The sequence below is a fragment of the Sus scrofa genome, chromosome 1 (assembly GCF_000003025.6).
Source record: "Sus scrofa isolate TJ Tabasco breed Duroc chromosome 1, Sscrofa11.1, whole genome shotgun sequence".
Classification (NCBI taxonomy): domain Eukaryota; kingdom Metazoa; phylum Chordata; class Mammalia; order Artiodactyla; family Suidae; genus Sus; species Sus scrofa.
In genome coordinates, this window is record NC_010443.5 from 252,541,744 (window position 1) to 252,557,821 (window position 16,078).

At 36.7% G+C, this 16,078-nt stretch overlaps 1 protein-coding gene across 1 annotated transcript in view; it reads right to left on the minus strand.

The window, feature by feature from the left end:
* C1H9orf84 (chromosome 1 C9orf84 homolog) overlaps positions 1 to 13,320 on the minus strand; it is an 89,171-nt gene extending 75,851 nt beyond the window's left edge. Inside the window, exons 1-3 of the mRNA XM_021085151.1 lie at positions 13,314 to 13,320; positions 11,989 to 12,082; positions 4,656 to 4,840 (exon numbers count right to left, since the gene is read on the minus strand). Of these exons, the coding sequence (XP_020940810.1) occupies positions 4,656 to 4,840; positions 11,989 to 12,082; positions 13,314 to 13,320 (286 nt within the window). The remainder of the gene's footprint in view (positions 1 to 4,655; positions 4,841 to 11,988; positions 12,083 to 13,313) is intronic.

Here is a 16,078-nt window from a genome sequence, read left to right on the forward strand (position 1 = left end):
TTCTTTCTAGGTAAGAACTCAACCAATAAAAAGCCAGGGCCTCTGTGTACTTTACCTTCCTAGTTTCCTTCCCCCTCTATAAAAGAGTTATCCTTCCCTTGCCAGGGGAGGACTTGCACACGACTCACCATGGCTGCTAACCCAGAACTGCAATTCTCTGTTGATCCCAAATAAACTCATCTTTGCTGGAGAAATACCTAGCAGTGTATTTCAGATCAACAACACATTTATGAGTGTGCTTTAAATAAAAAACAGTATTAACTGGGAAATTTATGATACATAAATAAGATTAAAAGCTGCGCCATGCATTGGAAGAAAATAAGGATATGGTGAAATGTTACCCGAATACTGTTAACATTTAAAAATACTGTTAAGAAAAAAAAAATAAAAATACTGTAAGGCATACCTGGTGTGATCACAATAATAAAAGGATTTATATATAGATTATAGGATTATATGTTTTTCATAAAGTGACAGTCTATATATTTAAGACGTGGGAAAACAAAGTTAATAAAAATTTTTGCTAACTTATAAAATCCATTCCTTGTTCATGATCAAAAGTTCTTAGTGAACTCAGAACAAAAGTTTCCACAGCCCAGTGAAGTATGTAAATTTTTCTAACATCTCATCCTTGAAAATTATGTGAACATTAAAAATAATGTAAACACTGAAACAGTATTTATATCACTATTAGTGATGAAACAACAACATATTTTCTTTGCTGTCAAAACAAGACAAGGATGGCAACTATTACTGCTTCAATTATCAATGTACTGGAGATCCTAGTCAGAACAGTAAGACAAAGAGATATAAATATGGTCAAGGAAGAAACAGATGTCCAATAAAATCACTATCTCAAAGAAATACCTGTATTCCCATGTTCACTGCAGTGTTATTCACAATAGTCAAGGTATAGTAACAATCTAAATGTCTGTATCTGGATGAATGGATAAAGAAAATGTGATATACATACACACACTCGTGGAATATTATTCAGCCTTGAAAAAGGAAATCCTGCCATTTGCAACATGGAAGAAACTGGAGGGTATTATTCTAAAGGAAATAAGCCAGATAAAGAACAACCGAAATTGCATGGACTTATATACAGACTCTTAAAAAAAAAAAGTCAAACTTATGGAAATAGAGAGTGGAATGGTTGTTGCCAAGGGCTGACTTTGAGGTAGAGGAGAAATAGGGAGAAGTTAAAAGGGTATAAGCTTCCATTTGTAAGATTAGTAAGGTCTGAGGATCTAACATACAAAGGAGTGATTATAGCTAATAATACTGTAGTGTTTAAATTTGCTAAAAGAGTAGAACTTAAGTGTTCTCATCAAATAAATCTAACCATGGGAGTTCCTGTTGTGGCATGGTGGAAACCAATCGGACTAGTAACCATGAGATTGTGGGTTTGACCCTCGACCTTGCTTAGTGGCTAAGGATCTGGCATTGCCATGAGCTGTGGTATAGGTCACAGACAAGCCTCGGATCCTGCGTTTCTGTGATTGTGGCATAAGCCAGCAGCTGCAGCTCTGATGTGACCCCTAGTTTGGGAACCTCCATGTGCCACAAGTGTAGCCCTAAAAAGACAAAAGACCAAAAAAAAAAGAAAAAGTAAACATGTAGGTGATAGATTTGCTAATTAACTTGATGGTGAGAATCCTCTCATGCTGCATATGTGTATCAAATCATTACATTGTATACTTTAAGTACATTGTAATTTTATTTATCATCTATAACTCTATAAAGCTAAAAAATACGTAGGTGGATGATGAAGCCAGGGGCTTCTGCTTTTTATTATAAACCTTGATCAACTAACTACTGGACTCTCTAAACTATGTACGTGTACAACTTTTTAAAATTAAAAAATAAAGCTACATTTGCATTTGCTTATATATTCCTGGGATGTCTAAAAGGATATTCATAAAAACGGTTACATTTATTGACAAATAATATGTGAATATTGCAGAAAAATTAGTACATATCAACAAACCAACAAACAATAAAAGAAAATTACCCACTGTTTTTACATCGTAAAGAAATATATGCTTGGAATTAAATTATAATTTAGTAATTAATTATATTTCTTAGACACAGCAAATTTACAGTACAATTGAATCTCAAAGTATAATACATTCCTTTTGATTTTGGCAGTGAGACCAAAGTATCTATACATCTGTCAACAATAATTACTGCCACAAAGAAAATAAATGAAATTGCAGGAAATATAAGATATGGAAAATATAAGATATGCAAATTTCATAATATCTATGGTTAGCTAGAATCAGAAGTTTCTTTAACTACTATTTACTGAATGAAAATATGCTTGAATTTCCCAATATTCAAGCATAATATTGTATTGTGAAATGTATTGGGAAATTCAAGCATGTTTTCATTCAGTAAATAGTAGTTAAAGAAACTTCTGATTCTAGCTAACAATAGATATTATGAAATTTGCCAATAGATGATTTTAGCTTGCCACATAAATATAATGATAGTTATGTTTGAGTAACTTGTTTTCCTTTTTTTTTTTTTTGTCTTTTTGCCATTTCTTGGGCTTCTCTCGCGGCATATGGAGGTTCCCAGGCTAGGGGTCTAATTGGAGCTGTAGCTGCCGGCCTACACCAGAGCCACAGCAACGCAGGATCCGAGCCGCATCTGGGACCTACACCACAGCTCATGGCAATGCCGGATCGTTAACCCACTGAGCAAGGCCAGGGATCAAACCTGCAACCTCATGGTTCCTAGTCGGATTCATTAACCACTGAGCCACGACGGGAACTCCTGTTTTTCTTTTTACAAACTATCTCTTTATATGTACATATACATTTTTTTGATCCTTATAAAATTGTTAATAAGAAATTAGCATTAAAAGAAATATAGAAGAAAACTAAAAACCATAAAATTTTCAAATTGCACCACTGCCCCCAAATTGTACCACTTCTTTTTTTAGGGCCGCACCCACGGCATATGGAAGTTCCCAGGCTAGGGGTTAAATTGGAGCTTCAGCGGCCAGCCTAGGCCAGAGCCACAGCAACGTGGGATCTGAGCTGTGTCTGTGACCTACACCACAGCTCACAGCAATGTAGGATCCTTAACACACTGAGCAGGGCCAGGGATCAAACCTGAGTCATTACGGACCGTAGTTGGATTCCTTACTGCTGAGCCACAACAGAAACTCCTGTACCACTTTTTATGAGTAGATTTGGACTATGATCAAATTTTCTGATTCCAAACTCAGGTTCTTCCTACTAAAAGATGCCTTCAAATTTAGTCTTTTTTATTTTTTATTATTTTATTTATTTATTTTTTTGTCTTTTTAGGGCTGTACCTGTGGCATATGGAGGTTTCCAGGCTAGGGATTGAATCGGAGCTGTAGCCACCAGCCTACCCCAGGGGTACAGCAACACTAGATCCAAGTTGTGTCTGCTACCTACACCACAGGTCCTGGCAACGCTGGATCCTTAACCCACTCACTGGGCAAGGGCAGGGATCGAACCCGCAACCTCATGGTTCCTAGTCGGATTCTTTTCTGCTGTGCCACGACAGGAACTCCCAAGTTTAGTCTTTAATGCAATCTCTATCTTTTCAAACTATATGAGGGACTTTATATATCATCACATACATATTTGCCAACTATAAAAATTTTATACCCAATTTATGTATCTGCATAAAAACAGCTATATTTATCTATATAAATACATGCTCGAGCTATAGCCTATCTTAAATGATTATAGCGATTATATAATAGAGCCTTAAATTTCTTGATTTAAAAAGAAATTAGGGAGGAGTTCCTGTCGTGGCTCAGCAGTTAGCAAACTCAACTAGTATTCAAGAGGACACGGGTTTGATCCCTGGCCTCGCTCAGTGGGTTAAGGATCTGACACTGCTGTGAGGCACTGACATGAGCTGTGGTGTAGGTTGCAGATGTTGCTCGGATCCTGTGCTGCTGCGGCTGTGGTGTAGGCCAGTGGCTACAGCTCCGATTCACCCTTTGCCTAGGACCCTCCATATGCCGCGGGTATGGCCCTAAAAAGACAGAAAGACCAAACAAAAAATAAAATAAAATAAAAAGAAATTAGGTAATTATACATACAAGAAAGGTAGTTCTAGCAAATTTTTATACAGTTGGAAAAATTTAGTACCCTCTAGTAAGACGAGATGTTTGGAATATAGTTTGGATAAAATGCATCTTCAACTATTACTTACTGTATATTTGTAAAAACTGACTGAATTTCCTGACCTAATACCAAATGCAATTATTCCATCTCTACTTTGAATTATGGTTTCACGTAAATTAGATGACTGAAAACCTTTAGCATATTTTGGAAAACAAAATCACCACTTAATAATCTACTAATATAATGTTACACCAGACTGCTCTGTTATCAGATCTGTACACAGATGCTAATATCATTTTAGGATATGTTATAAGCACTCTGATCAAAACTTTGAGGCTATTTTGAGGCCCCGCACACTTAAAATTCAGAAACAATCAAATTTACAAAAACAGGATTAGTATAAAAGAAAATATTTCACTAATGTGGCAAGGCTCAGAATTATAATTATGTAAGTGGATATCCTTAGCAAAATGAAAAATTTTAAAATAAAAAAACTCACTGAGATGAATATCTGTATATTAGTAAGAAATGTTTTACCTTGGTTCTGCGCTTGAAGTGCTGGATGTTTTCCTAAACAGTTGACAGGTGTAAAGACTTCATCGCTGTCTTTATGAGTATATAAGCTGGATTCCTCTACTTCAGTTTGGGAATTTGGGTTTGAACTTGGAACAACTTCCTCAAATTCACAGTTAATCTGGGTCAACATTCCTGTAGCTGTTCTTCTATGACATTATAAAATTACTGATTTTTATGTATGTCCTGTTTTGAAACATTTTTATTAACAAATAGCATATACTCATTGTAGAAAAATTATCAGATTCCAACAGATACAGAGGAAAATTACCTATAGCCCCATCATTCAAGAGATAGTTAAAAATTATTTATGCTCTCAATTATTTCTGAATACTTTAAAACAAAAGTGGATTCATGTACATAGTATTCTGTAACCTGTTTTCCACTAAACAATGAAACATGAGCAGTTTTATACATTAATCAATGTACATTCATTTCATTTCTGAGTGGACAAACAGGATTGTATTTGTAAATAATAATTTATTCAAACAGTTTCCTATTGTTTGGAAATTTAAATTTGCTGTAATTGTTTGTTATTATGAACAAGGAATATCTTTGCATACCTGTCTAATCATTTTTTCAAAATGTTTCCTAAAAGTAGAAATGATGAGGTTAACGATATATAGAATTTTAGACTTTGCCATGCATTGCCAATTTGACCTTGTGCTGAATATTTAATATATGCTTTTTCATGTCATTATCCAACCCTTTATATTCTGTTCTGCAACCTGGAATCTGATCTCTACAAACCAACTAAGCTCCCTTGCCCTGTCTTCTGGCCGAACACATTGGCTGAACCCAACCAGAAGACATTGGGAAGCACTGGCAGGAAATCAAGGGTGAGAAAATAGGTTGAAATACTATTCTTTACAAATCTTCCCCTCCTAGGCCACAGTCTGGAGAAGTGGCTTACTACTGAATCCTTCTACCAGCAATTACACATCTTTTATCAGAAAGCCTCTCTCCTATAGCTGCAGTTCTTACTATGTTGGTTACTACTCAGTCCCTTTGCTCTTTCAAGCTTAGGGTGGTAACAATTTCCAGCTGTTGCTATTCCTGGGGACTTTTTTGGCTCCCTTGATCTTGCCTTCCCTTGTCTGTTTCCTGATTGATCCAGGTAATCTGCCATTGTCTATACCATTGGGATATTTAGACTTACAAGAGAACTTTCTACTGAATTGTTCAACAAATAAAGATATTAATGGAAATTCAGCTACACATTCTAATATACTTTTTCCCCCTGATATCCTAAAATACTTTTTTAGCCTTAATAATTCCCTAGACAGACTTAAAGAACAAAAATAAATATAATCTCCCAGAATAATTGGAGAAAATAATGAATATGCCGTATCTTAAAATCATATGTAGAGAAGTCTCTAGAGTTCTTGATTTACTCTTTAAGAAAATAAAAGCTACAAGAAAAAACATTTCAATTCACCCACATCCATATTACTCTTAAGAACACTGATTCCTATGTGGATCTTTATAGGTTTCTAAATTTAGTGCTTAGACAGCTACTTTTTTTTAAAGAAATAAATATTACTGACAGAGTCAATACTTTATAATAATTCTTGGTGCTATAGTTTCCCCATCAATTCTCTTTCCCTAGATATAAGTGATATATAAAGACCAGAATTAGCAAAAAAAAAAAAAAAAAAAAAAAAAAAAAAGAGTTTCCATCGTAGAGCAGCAGAAATGAATCCAACTAGGAACCATGAAGTTGCAGGTTTGATCCTTGGCCTCACTCAGTGGGTTAAGGATCCGGCATTGCTGTGAACTGTGGTGTAGGTTGCAGACACAGCTTGGATCTGGCGTTGCTGTGGCTGTGGTGTAGGCCAGCAGCTGTGACTCCGATTCGACCCCTAGCCTGGGAACCCCCATATGCCGCAGGTACGGCCCTAAAAAGCAAAAAAAGACCAGTATTTCCTGGAACTCCTCCTTGTCCAATATTATCTATTCTTTGTTCAGTAGTGCCTCCTCCTCTGTCCAACCTGTAGATACTGTTGTTTCCCGAGCTTCCAATCTATATAGTCTTGGCTTTCTTTCTATACCACTCTTTTTGGGTAAATTCATCCATTCCTATTCACTAATTCCTTAAATACTTATTGAGTGTCTATAAAGTGCTAACATCATTTTAGGCACTGGGGGTGGAGTAGTAAACAAAACAAAGTTTTTGCTCTCATGAAGTTTACCTGTTAATGGGATGACAGAAAGACAAACAATATAACATCAAGTAGTGAAAAACTGTCATGATGGAATAAAATGAGATATTAGGACATCAAGTAACAGTCAGAAGGTTGACTAAAAGGCAATTTTAGAGGGCATACTTAGTGAACGGCCATCTAAGGTAGAGAATAATGGTAGAGAGTAAGCTATACAAAGACTTAAAATAGAGGAGCAAGGTTGGCATAGTCTAAGAAAAGCAGAAAGGTCAGGATGACTGGAACTGAGTAAGGTTAGATAGGTGAGCAAGGACCAGACCGTGCTGGATCTTACAGCATTTGCTAAGAACTTTGGATTTTATGCTGTATGAAATACGATACCCCCGATGAAATGGATAACCCACCAGTGACAGAGCCATTATACCATCTGATTTATGTCTTAAAAAAAAAAAATCACAGGCAAACTCTCTGAAGAAAATACAGGAATAAATACCTGTGATTTTGGTTTAGATAAAGCCTTCTTATATATGACACCAAAAGCACAAGTAACAAAGAAAAGGTAGATAAATTGAACTTCATTGAAATTCAAAAATTGTATGCTTTAAAAGATACCATCAAAGAAGTGAAAAGACAATCCACAGGAGAAAATACTTGCAAATCACATATCTAATAAGGGAACTATATCTACAATACATAAAATCTGTATCTAGAATATCATTAAAACTCCATGATAAAAAGATACCTAACACAATTTTTAAAATGGCAAAGGACTTGAATAGACATTTCTCTAAGAAAGATATACTAAAGGCCAATAATTACAAGAAAAGATGTTCAACATAATTAGCCATCAAGGAAATGCACACAAAACTATAATGACACACAGTGAGTCACCTACTGGAATGACTATAATCAAAAAGCAGATGATAACAAATGTTGACAAGATATAAATATATTGTAACCTTTGTACTCTGCTGGTAGGAATATAAAATGTTACAGCTCCTTGAAAAATACTCTGGCAATTCCTCAAACACATGGTTACTGTATGATCCACTACCAGGGAAAAATAAAATCATATCACAAAAATTTGTCCACAAATGTTTATAGCGGCGTTACTCATAATAGCCAAAAAGCAGAAACAAATGTTCATCAGCTGATGAATGGATAAATAAGATGTGGTATATCCATATAATGGAATATTATTTGATCATAAAAAATGAAGTGCTGATACATGCCACAAACTAGATGAACCTTGAAAACATTATGCTAAGTGGAAGAAGCCCATTATAAAAGATCACACAGTGTGATTTATAATAAGAAATATATATTCAGTCTTCATATCTATTTCTGGCACAGAGTTCCTAAAGCTATTGGAATGTCCTAAATGATGACAGTGATAAAGTTGTCTTTGGTTATGTTAGTGAAGTGACTTTTGGAAAGCTCCTAAGGATGGGGACTGGTTGCAAGGAGAACCAACCCCGTGATTAGAAGATTGGAAGTTTCAGTCTATCCCTCTGACCTCCAGGAAGGGGAGAGGGGCTATCAATTGAAGCAACTACCAATGACCAATATGTAATCAAACATACCTATGTAATGAAGCCTTCATAAAAACCCAAAAGCATGGGGTTAAGAGGACTTCCAGGTTGGTGAACACGTGGAGGTGCTGGGAGAGTGGGGTGATGGGAGAAAGCATGGAGATGCATGATCTTTTCCCATGCCTTGCCTGATGTTTCTGTTCCATCTGACTATTCCTGAGTTATATTCTTTTATAATAAGCCAGTAATCCATGAGAAAAATATTTCTGTGAATTCTGTGTCTATCTAGCAAATTGATTGAACCCAAAGAGGGTGACATTGAAATCTCCAAAATATAGCTGGTTAGTCAGAAGCACAGGTGACAACCTGGATTTGCAAATGGCATCTGACGTGAGGGGTATGGGGGCAGTCTTACAGGACTAAACTTTTAACCTGTGGGATCTGATGCCATCCCCAGGTAGACAGTGTCAGAACTGAGTTGAATTGTTAGCTGGTGTTAGAGCATTGCTTTTTTAAAAGCACCAGACACCAAAAAATTAGCAAAAGTAAAAAAACAAACAACTGAGACCTTAGAATCAATAGGAACAACAAACAGAGGTGAGAAGAGAGAAAGGAAAGGCAAAATTTAGGAAATCTGGGTAGTGCTAACGATCAGAATGTTTACTCTAAAGTTCCATAGGGGAGTTCCTGTCGTGGCTCAGTGGTTAACAAATCCGACTACAAACTATGAGGTTGCAGGTTCGATCCCTGGCCTCACTCAGTCGGTTAAGGATCCGGCATTTCTGTGAGCTGTGGCATAGGTCACAGACGCAGCTCGGATCCCGTGTCGCTGTGGTTCTGGCGTAGGCCAGCAGCTACAGCTCTGATTGGACCCCTAGCCTGGGAACCTCCATATGCCGTGGGTGTGGCCCTAGAAAAAAAGACATCATCATAATAATAACAATAAAGTTCCATAGGTAACAAAACTGTAGTGGGTCCTGAATTTAAAATTAATTTTTTTTTTTCTTTTTTAGGGCCACATTTGCAGCATACAGAAGTTCCCAGGCTACGGGTGGAATCAGAGCTACAGCTGCTGGCCTATGCCACAGCTACAGCAAAGAGGGATCTGAGCCTTGTCTGTGACCTACACCATAGCTCATGGCAACTCTGGATCCTTAACCCACTGAGCAAGGCCAGGAATCGAACCTGCATCCTCATGGATACCTAGTCAGGTTTGTTGCCATTGAGCCATGACGGGAACTCCTAAAATTAAAATTTAATATCGGAAATCTCTAAATCTTCTGCTCAGCTTTGCTGTGAACTAAAAAACTGCTCTAAAAAATAAAATCTATTGTCATGAGACAAACTTAAAATGAATGATGGCTAAAACACACAAAAAGTCTGGAGGTTAGAAGGTCATGGCTAATAAGGCAATTTCACAGTCCATCAGGGCCTGAGGCTTCTTTTGTTTTACTCTGCAATTCCTAGATTAGTTCTTGTCAATACACTCCAAGGTGGTTGCTGGAGCCAATCACTAAATCTGTGTCTAACATCAGGAAGGAGAAAAGTGAAGGAGAAAAACATGCAGCTTCCTTTTAAGGACATTCCCCAGAAATTGCAAAAGCCTCTTTTGCTCATATGCCTTGGGAAGAGCTTAGTCACATGGCTACATTTGGCTACAGGGAGGCTGAGAAATATAAATTTTATTCTAGGTGGTACCACGGATTCCACTTTCTTTGCCATGGACTCTATCTTGTTACTGCAAAATGAATGGAAGGTCAAGTATGCTGGGGCCCATTTCTTCAGGGCCTCACATTTCTCTCATTCAGGAATCTTCTGCTTGAGCCAGAGTGGCCTGCTCATTGCCTTTGTTGAGTATTTACTGCATGGACTTGGTGCTATGCTTTCAAACTGCTGTTTTCTTTGCCTAAAATCTTTTCTCTCGTTAGTTTCTCCTTCTTTGTCTAGCTCAAGCTCAATTCCTACTTCTTGTCACACTAAGCTCCACCAATCTAATTCATAGGGTGCAAAGAGATTTTAGAAAGCATCTCATATCTTGTTACTCAAAGGAGGCTCTTGAACCTGCAGCATCAGCAGGCTTAGAAGTGTATTAGAAGTGCAAACTCTCAGGCCCCAACACTGAATGAATCAGAATCTCCATTTTTACTAAGATCCTCAGGTGGTTCACATGTACAATGAAGTTTGAGAAGCACTGACCCATCATCATACTGATAAAGAAAGCAAGGATCAGATGAAATCACTTATCGAGTAGTTAGGACTTGACTTTTCAAATCAAGACAAAACCTAAATTGTTTAATTCACAGTGCAGAGTTCTTTTCACTACACCTATTTCCATACTTCTCTAGAGTTTAGTCATGTGATAGGTACTTTGCATTGGCTTTATCCCTTGTGATAGACCTTATGATAGTCATTTTATATTATCATTTAATTCTTAACATGGTTAATTTTTTCTTTTTATATATTATCTTCCTTTTAAACTTCTAGATGACAGAAATAGTATATTGGGCTTCTCTGTATTTGGAGTTTGGACACATTTAAGTTGGTCGTTTGTTTCTTTCAAGTGCAACTAAGGAAAACTTAAATTACTAAAACTTCAAAATGTGAACAGTTACTAAATCCTTCCTGGGTCTGATCAGCACTCTCCGCATGAAGTGAAGCAGCAGAGTAAATTATTTACGTTTTCACTGAAAGCTCTACTTTATGCCGACCTGAACAACACAGAATGGGTTAAGGGTTCTTCCTCATATTATGCTCTGTGTTCCTATCTCTGTCATTGGAGATGACACAGAATGCCCACATTCTATTGTAATTATTTATTTATAAATCTCTATTGCCTATTTTCTTGTGTTCTTTGAGAACAGAGATTATTTCACTCATTTTTTTATCCTGTATCCAACACACAGAATAGTACCCAATAAATACATGATGAATGACTGAACTAATGATAAATAAAGCTTGACAAAGTATGTTAGAAAATAGCCTTAAATCTGCATTTATATTACAGGGGAAGAGATGATTTTAATAAAAAGAATTTTCTGTAGACACTTCCTTTTTTTTTTTTTTGTCTTTTTAGGGCCACACCCGAGGCATATAGAGGTTCCCAGGCTAGGGTGAATCAGAGCTGTAGCCACCAGCCTATGTGGATCCAAGCTGCATCTGCAACCTATACCACAGCTCACGGCAACACCAGATCCTTAATCCACTGAGCAAGGGCAGGGATCGAACCCACAACCTCATGGTTCCTGGTGGGATTCATTTCCACTGTGTCACGACAACGACAGGAACTCCCTGTAGACACTTTCTACCAAAAGTTTAATTATTGTTAAAAGCATAACAGCATCTTTGCTTTATTTCTGTCTTTTGTAATACAAATGCATACATACAGAACTGTTAATGTGTGATATACAAGGGAAAGATAAAAAAAAAAAGGATGTAAATCACTTCGATTAACCTCGCCTTTATAGTGCATATTAAGGCTATTTCTTCACATAAAAGAAAAAAACCTGTGAGGATGTAAAGGAAAGAATCCTCTCTCCTTAGGTTCTGGAAAACTTACTGTTTATCTTCTAAATAAGGGGGAGATTTGAGGTTAAGGACACATACTTCTCAAGGAACTCCTCCACAAAGAGACTGGCTTTCCATTGATCCAAGACTGAGATATCTGTATCTGTTGTTCCCCATACTGAAACGGCTGAGACTAAAAGGGAAAATGGTAAACATTAGCTTCTGGAATTTTCTTTTACACTTAATATACAGAAATCAAACAGTCACCTTTTACATTACGGTGTTACTTGTTCACAAATATGATTTTTCCCTAAGTTATACCAGATTCCAAATACTCAAATACATTTCATTATTATACCCCCCCCAAAAAAACCCTGAATCCTCAACTACAATCAGAACAGTATCACCTGAACATACTGTCCTCACTGGTACAGCTTCTCTTTTGCTTATACAGCACTACCATCCCAGATAATCCTGTTCAACAGTTCATGTGACTGCTCATAAAGCCTTTATTTACCATGCCAACTCACTCCGATACACTCCCCTTGAAGGGCCATAATATTGCCAGTAGCACTCACTCCAGTACTTAATCACATACAATAATATTTATTTATCTTTTGGCTGTGCCCACGGCATGTGGACGTTCCCAGGCCAGGGACTGAACACGTGCTGTAGCAGTGACCTAAGCCACAGCACTGACAACGCTAAGTTCTTAACTGCTAGGACACCAGGGAGCTCTTATACTTCAAAACTGTATGTATATCTATAGCTTGCCTCCCAAATTCGACTTTGGTTCCTTAAGAAGAGGAACAAGGCCATATGCTTGTGTCTGAAGAAACAACTCTTAATTCCCTTGTCTCTTTCCCTTATATTGACTTAGGAAAACCCCTACTCTTCCTTTGCGTATGTATACTAGAAGAGTTGAAAATTATTTTGGGGGGGGGAACACCCAGCCTTGCTGAATGAACTCACTTCAAATTTTGTTTTTGTTTTGTTTTTTGTTTTTGTCTTTTCTAGGGCTGCACCCATGGCATACGGAGGCCCCAGGCTGGGGGTCCAATCAGAGCTGTAGCTGCTGGCCTATACCAAGCTGCCTGTCACCTACACCACAGCTCAGGGCAATGCCAGATCCTTAACCCACTGAGTGAGGCCAGGGATTGAACCCGCAACCTCATGGTTCTTAGTCAGATTCATTTCCACTGCACCATGACGGGAACTCCATTGACTGTAAATTTTAAATGGGCATCCAACATTGACAGATGACAACAGTAATTCATCTTAATATCCTTCTTAATAAAATTGACTTTCTGGAGTTCACTCTGGCATAGCAGGTTAAGGATCCAGCATTATCTCTGCAGTGGTGTGGGTTCCAGTGATGATCCACGTTTAATTAAGCTAATGGTCATTTCACCTTCTCATCTTACCTGACATTTTAACAGGGACCAATACTTTTGACTACTTCTTCCTTCTTGAAACAATTACTTCTTTAGAATCTCTAAAACCACACTCATCTGGTATCCTATCTCACTTGCCTTCTTAGCTGGTTTCTCCTTCTATATCAGCCTTTTAATGGCTGGGGTGTTGTAGGGCTCTGTCCTGGGAGCTCTGTTCTATCCATACTCATGTACTCAGTGCCTTTATCCAGTTCCATTAGCGTGCAGTCTCCTAACTTCAAATGACCCCAATTTGAAACTCTAGCTGTGCTCAAGATTAATATAATCAATTGCCCTCTTAATGTTTCTCCTTAGATGCCTAATAGGCATTTTAACTTGGCCAAAGCAGAGCTATTGACTCCAGCTACAAACTGGCTTCTCCACCAGCCTTTCCCTATCAGGAAATAGCACTGCCATCCACCCAGTTGCTCAGATCAAAAACCTTGAAGAAGCTCTTTTTTTTTTTTTTTCTTTTTCTTTTTAGGGCTGTACTTATGGCATATGGAAGTTCCCGGGCTAAGGGGTCAAATCAGACTTGCAGGGCTGCACCACAGCCACAGCAACGCTGGATCTGAGCCACACCTACAACCTATGCAGTAGCTTAAGCCAGATCTTTAACCCACTGAGCGAGGCCAGGGATTGAACCTGTATACTCACGGACACTATGTATGGTCCTTAATCCACTGAGCCATAATGGAACTCCTAGAAGAAATTTTTCATTCTTCTATTTTTAAAACCCCTTACTATTGGCTGGACCTCTAAAATAATCTCATTTTAAGTCTTCATCATCTACATATCTTTTATTTTACCCTGTTGACATCGAGCATAAGCTTTCTAATTCCTTACTTTGTCACCTAAATTTGGTTATAAAAGTATTAATTTGTAAATTTCTTGGCATTCTGACATGAATGAATTTTTACATAATGAGAAAAACACTGCATTTTCTCCATAATTTATTGTGCTAAATTCTAAATACTTTTCAAAATAGATTTTACAAAAAAATAAAACATACCTCTTGTCCATGGCCTCCTAAATTTATTATCAATATTTCTTGCATGATAATTTTCATCTTGATATAAACATGAAGGGATTCGAAGCAATAAAGCATCTCTGCAAAACTTCTTTCTAACTACTTCCTATGTAAGAAAGATTGTAAAATCTTTTAATACTTATATTAGATTTGAAATATCTGTCAATATTCAGAATATTAAAATTCTCTATTCTTTCAAATTTATATTATTTTAACTTAAAGGTGAATACATATTTATTATAAAATATCTAACACAGAACCACATAACTGAGAAAGTCAAGGTCCCTAGTCATAGCAATATTTTGGTATATTTTCTACATACTTTCTAGGGTAGGCTAAACTCTGTGTGTGTGTGTGTGTGTGTGTGATATCATACCACTTACATACCATTTAGTAATGTGCTTTTTTTCACTTAACAGTATAATATCTGTCTTAACTTTGTTTCCTATGTCTTTGCACTGTTTCACTTGTGACAACTAGCAATCACGTCATTATTTTTTTAAAAAATCTAATTAAACTTTAAAAGGATGTTGAATCAATTAAGTAAGTTGTAAATCAAAATTCTCTGTATATTGGTTCTGATATTACTTTCCAGCTTTATCTCCCATTACTCTTTAATACTACCTGTTTTCTTTAAACAGAGTAGTTGCTATCCCTTAAATAGTGGTCACTTCCTCAACACCATGGTCTACTCTGCGCCTCTGAAAAATGCCCCGCAACTCTTTTCTAGCTATCAAAATTCTATTCATTTTTCAAAGACCATCTTAAGAAAAATTTCTTCTATGAATCCTCCCCCTCAGGGACTCTCCACTTCCCACAGAATTCATTGGACAAATGATTGTTTCTCATATTATTTCCCAAGAGTTTCATTTGCTGAAGGTGCTAATAACATATTAAATAAGAGGTCCTCATTATCCAAGAATAAATGGTACAAAGATCAGTTGAAGTAATTTATATAAAATGAGGACCAGGGGGAGGGAGTGGGAGGGATCAGGAGCTTGGGCTTATCAGACACAACTTAGAATAGATTTACAAGGAGATCCTGCTGAGTAGCATTGAGAACTTTGTCTAGATACTCATGTTGCAACAGAACAAAGGGTGGGGGGAAAAAAATGTAATTGTAATGTCTACATGTAAGGATAACTTGATCCCCTTACTGTACAGTGGGAAAATTAAAAAAAAAAAAATGAGGACCAAAGGTTCATAATAAAAAGGGGGGAAGAAAGCTTGACTAGAACTTTATCTAAGAAATAAAATTACAAATATTAATTTCATTGTTAATAAAATTTTCTTTATAATTAGCTTATAACTATAACTGCTCTTTTGTCATAATTTCTCCTAAAACTGTATTATATGCATATTAGTTATTACTTCACCTTTGATCATAAATATATTTCGAGAAAATATTTGAAGATTTAATCAAAATTTCTCAAAGCATCCGTAACTCCTTTGATATTCAAAACATTCTCTTCCTCTTATCTTTTAACTGATGTGTTTTGTAAGATCTTCATCTGCGAATAGGTTTACTTGTTATTTGAGTGGTTCTTCAACACAGTTTTCATGAAATTTACAAAACCTTTACAAATCTTTTGCAAGATTTGTCATTGATTAGTGTGTTTGCACTGTATCATGGGGTGTGGAATGACAGAAAGTAACTAAGATATCATGGGCCAGGATAAAAGTTTAAGAATATGTGAGTTTAGACTATAACTAACACAGCTGTAGC